Source organism: Mycetomoellerius zeteki, unplaced genomic scaffold (genome assembly GCF_001594055.1).
Source record: "Mycetomoellerius zeteki isolate Tzet28-1 unplaced genomic scaffold, Tzet1.0 scaffold106, whole genome shotgun sequence".
NCBI lineage: Eukaryota > Metazoa > Arthropoda > Insecta > Hymenoptera > Formicidae > Mycetomoellerius > Mycetomoellerius zeteki.
In genome coordinates, this window is record NW_017255975.1 from 5,694,063 (window position 1) to 5,699,082 (window position 5,020).

The 5,020-nt window shown below is 40.1% G+C and overlaps 2 protein-coding genes across 2 annotated transcripts in view; one reads left to right on the forward strand and one right to left on the reverse strand.

The window, feature by feature from the left end:
- LOC108722931 (probable protein phosphatase CG10417) overlaps window positions 1-453 on the reverse strand; it is a 4,123-nt gene extending 3,670 nt beyond the window's left edge. Inside the window, exon 1 of the mRNA XM_018448323.1 lies at window positions 218-453. Coding sequence (XP_018303825.1) covers window positions 218-328 — 111 coding nt within the window. The 5' untranslated portion in view covers window positions 329-453. The remainder of the gene's footprint in view (window positions 1-217) is intronic.
- Window positions 454-4,517: 4,064 nt separating this feature from the next.
- Hs3st-A (Heparan sulfate 3-O sulfotransferase-A) overlaps window positions 4,518-5,020 on the forward strand; it is a 37,900-nt gene continuing 37,397 nt past the window's right edge. Inside the window, exon 1 of the mRNA XM_018448861.1 lies at window positions 4,518-4,634. The gene's annotated coding sequence lies outside the window, so the exon portion shown is untranslated. The remainder of the gene's footprint in view (window positions 4,635-5,020) is intronic.

Below are 5,020 nucleotides of genomic sequence, written 5' to 3' on the forward strand. Positions count from 1 at the left end.
CGTTCGCGCGGCCGTCTCCGGGCGCAGCGGCGAGGCTTCGGGGTGCGGGACGCCTCGGCCGTGCCGAGCCGACGAGCGTTGCGGCCGGGTAACCGGCAAAACATGCGGAGGTCGAAACTAGGTAACGGTGCGATAAACGCGGGCGCGCTCGCGCGCGCGCGCGCACGTCGCCGCCGTTGCCGCCGTCGCCGCCGCGACGACACAACTTCCCGCTTACCTCCTGACTGATCCGCCAGCCCTGCATGGAGCTCGCACCGTACGCGACATTCTTTCCCACTTCGTCGCTCGACTCCTTCTTCGTAATCGGCTCCGACAAGTACGCTCCCATCTTTTAAAATACCGGCTGGCCGTCGTGCTACTCCCGCGGCGTCCGCGTAATGTGTCGCAACGTTTCCGCCAGAAAACAGAACTCACAAGCGTGGTGCCCACAGTCGTTTAACTAGCCTCCCATGACCGGTTTAGCTTTCTGTTTTCTGAGCGCGCTGCTGGCGCCAGCTGGGTCGGTGGAACCGCCGCCGCGACCGCGCCGCGCCGAGCGCAGACTTGGCCGCGCGCGACGCGCTTTCGCGCCAAACTTAAAGCGACGTGCGCATGTAATAAGAATCGGACGACCGGATATGTATTCCATTCTATTTTCAAGTCTGTAGTCCCTGCACGTTTGTGCATCGTATCAGTCGTACGTCCATTTCTACCTATGTAGATGTAAATGAACTTTAATATCTCTCTCTCTCTCTCTCTCTCTCTCTCTCTCTCTCTCTCTCTCTCTCTCTCTCTCAACTGATTTATCTTTTTTTAAGAATTTTTTTTATAACAAATATTTTCATATTAAGATCTTGTGCATATTAAGATCAGGCTTTCATGCTCTTTATGGAAAATAATTGATTCATCCTATTTTAAGAATTCTTAAAATTTAAGAAAGATGAAAAGTAAGTTAAACTGACATTAAAATTAGGCTGCGTTCCGTTTCATGCATGATGCGCATGATGCATCTTTTACCTTTGTTATTCACCGATTGTTAAATAAGGATAAATGATGCATTATGCACATCATGCGTGAAACGGAACGCAGCCTTAGTATTTATATTTGTAGATAGTGAACGAAGCCGCGATAGAGAATCGTCTGTTAGTTTTATTTGAAAAAAATGTGATAACACAATCGTTTTGCAATTGCTTGAATTGTACTAACAATCAATCAAATATCGATTTATAATGATTAAGATCATAGGATTTCTGTTCGTTTTAGCTAAACTTTTGCATCCGTTTATCTTTCTTCCTCTTCTTTCCTCCTGGAGAGAAAAGGAAGAAAGATGAACTCGTACAAAAGTTCAGCTAAAAAGAACATGCCTAATTATATAATAAGTATGATCCTTTCGTCATCAATTAAGTTATCGCTTTGCAAGTCATTCGAAATAATTCATGTACTAAACAGAAGAAAATCAAATGAATTGAACACAATCGATAAGCTAGAATCCTGTATTGGTCGAAGCTAGATCTTAAAATGCCATATATGTACTTGACATATATATCACACCTATAATCCAACAAACTGCGCGCGGAAAAATTTCCGTACTATATAAACGCAATTAAACCACAGTAATAATCTCGCGAATTAAATTAATTTCTAATAATTTTGATGCTCTTAAACAAGCATCATTTTTCAAAGATGTTAATATGATGAAAAAACTGTAATTAAATTTATTGCGAAAAAATGTCTGTTTAAAAGCATCGAAATTATTAGAAATTAATTTAATTCGCAAGATTTACTGTGGTTTAATTGTGTTTATATAGTCTGGAAATTTTTCGGCGCGCAGTTTGTTGGACTATGGGTGTGGTATATATGTCAAGTACATATATGGCATATTTAGTGATTCAAAATTGAATTATTTAAGCATTTTAAGATCTAGCTTCGACCGACATAGGGTTCTGGTTTATCGAATGTGTTCTCACATGTACGGTCTAAAAATGAAATTATTATAGTCTGTTTAAAAGCATCGAAATTATTAGAAATTAATTTAATTCGCAAGATTTACTGTGGTTTAATTGTGTTTATATAGTCTGGAAATTTTTCGGCGCGCAGTTTGTTGGACTATGGGTGTGGTATATATGTCAAGTACATATATGGCATATTTAGTGATTCAAAATTGAATTATTTAAGCATTTTAAGATCTAGCTTCGACCGACATAGGGTTCTGGTTTATCGAATGTGTTCTCACATGTACGGTCTAAAAATGAAATTATTATTGTAAATAAATTGAATTTCGAAAATGGGATTCAAATCATATTTCGTACAAAATTGTACCATGTTCGAAATTGTATCACTTTATCCTAAGTTAAAATCGATAATTCCAACATTTTAGCATGAATCTTCATTAGACATCAAATTATATGAATAATAAATTAGTGCATTAATAGTATATTAATGTTAAAACGTATTCCATTCAATCACGAAGTACATTCATCTATTATATATTATCATATAGATATATCTAGTGTTATCTTATTCTGGTTCTTGGGGCTTTTATCACAGTTCTTGAACAAGGTGAAATTACAAAAGTGAGCTAATTTACTAGAATATTTGACTTCACTAATCACTTAGTGAATTTAGTCACTTTTAATTTTCACTTGGTTTCAAGAAATAATAAAATTAAGTTTAATTTCGATTTAATTCATTCTTTGATCTGTATTCAACTAGAACATTTAGCACATTATAGCTCATGTTAAATATAATATAATATATTTAAACATAGGACTGTATTCGGAATGTACTCTTATCGATAAGCGTGTTTTTATTTCTGAAATTCTAAAAATATATGTAACATGAACTATGTACTAAATACGCATTAACATCGTTATAAACGCATTCTAAATATAATCCATAGAATTTCAGAATTAAAAGCGCGCATTTATAGATAAAAGCACATTTTGAATAAGTACAGACTCATCTTCCTCCATTTTTTCGAATTAGAGAAAGATAAAAAGTAAATTAAACCACGATTAGATAAAATTAATTTACATTAATAGAAACGAGAATTGTGTCCACCGTCAAAGTAGATTAATTTTAATCTCAGTTTCATTTATTCTGTATTTTTTATAATTTTTAGAACTGGAAAAGGATAAAAAATAAATTAAACCGAGATTAAAGCCCCTATCTGAAATTCTTAACGACATGCGACAGTATAATAATGTCGTTATATTGTCGTTGCACAGCTTTTTTACTATTTCCAAATCTGCGCAGTGTAATGATATTGTTACTGTCATTAATGTATGTACATTTTTATCAATGTAGATTAATTTTAATCTTGGTTAACTTACTTTTTATCTTTTTTTAGTTCTAAGAATTAGAAGAGGATAAAAATTAATGAATTTTGTAGAGAGACACGTTGTAGAATAAATTAAACTAAAGTTAAAGTTACTTTACATTGGTAGAAATTAATTAATAGACATAAGAGTTACAAAATAGAGTTGAAATTTCACATTTGTAGAAACGTATTTATGTCTAATTGCTATCAATGTAGATTAATTTCGGTTTTATTTACATTTTATCTTTTTCTAATTCTTAGAATTAGAGAAAGATAAAAGCAAGTTGAACCGAGATTAAAGTCAATCTACATTTGTAGAAACAGATATTATGTTCATATTTAACGAATTAGATTAATTTTAATCTCTGTTTAATTTACTTTTTATCTGATTCTTAGAACCGAAGGAAGATAAAAAGCATTAAGTTAAACCGCGATAAAAGTTAATCTATTAGCAAAAACAGGCAGTGGGGAGAGACATATCTCAAAGTTTGTTCGCGTCGCATGCTCCATGTTCCACTCCAACGCGCTTGATAGAGTGAGTAGGAGCTATAGTAGGAGCATGTTGGAGCTTGCGACGCGAACAAACCTTCAGTTAAATGCGGAGTGAAGTTAACATCAGAACGCGGAGAATATCGAGTCGCTTTTAAATGTTCCGCGCTAGGAATTATTCAGGGTGGGGGAAGATAAAACTCGGTCGCTACGGTCGCGGTCGCGATGAGCATGGGTGTCGCGCGGGTAGGTGTCGCGTCTCTTCGCGGCACAACGGCAGCTGGAGGGGGATAAACGGCGACATGGAGGGGAGTGCGTGTGGAGTAGTGCGCCGGGGCAGTGAAGCGAGCCCGCCAGTCGTTCGGCGGAGCTCGGGGAGGTTAGGTCGGGCTACGCACCCCGGATGCGAACGCTCGGTGGGACGGCACACCGCGACAGACGGCAGCGGATACGCGGCGCGGAGTCGCGCGATTACAACGGTGCCGCCGAGCACCGGTCTCGCTTCCCTTCTCGTACGCTCGCTGGCGAGCGTTCGACGTCATCGAAGTCGCTGCGAGTCGATCTCATCTCAGTAACGGGGCCGAGCCTCGCTACGCCCGCTCATCCCAGCTCGTCGAGTCTCATCCCTTCGACGTCTCGCCGCCGCCGCCGCCGCCGTCGTTGCTATCGCGTCGATTAGACAATTCGTACGCGCCCCTGGCTGTATCATCGCACCGTCAGCTTTCACCGCGACCGTCCGTGCATCGCACTCGCTGCACCTGTCGATACGTAACACCAAAGGGAGCGAGGACAAGCCAGCACCGTGTGTTCCCGGCCTAGTGACCTGACCTTGGATCGGTCCGACCAGGTACGTCTGTCACTACTTACTTACGCCACGCTTATGCCGCGCACGACGCTTCCCGGGGTCGAAAACGTTTCTTCCGAAGATATATTCGGATTATGGCGGTGATGCGGAATTGAGATTGGTTGCGATACTATGGCAGCAACACGCATCCCCTGCTAATTCAGGGTGCTTAACGCGCGTACGTGTTGCGGATAAGAGGATTTGCAGTTCGCGTTTAGTGATAGGCTTAAGTTTCCTCGGATGCTCGATATCTATAATGGTATCTTTTACGCAGTTTCCCGATACAACGACCCGCTCCGCTCAACAAATGAACTTATATGTATGTTGTATATCGATCTAAAAGCGGTTCCCGTACCGCGAATTTCCCGTGCAATTTCAAAACGACGCTC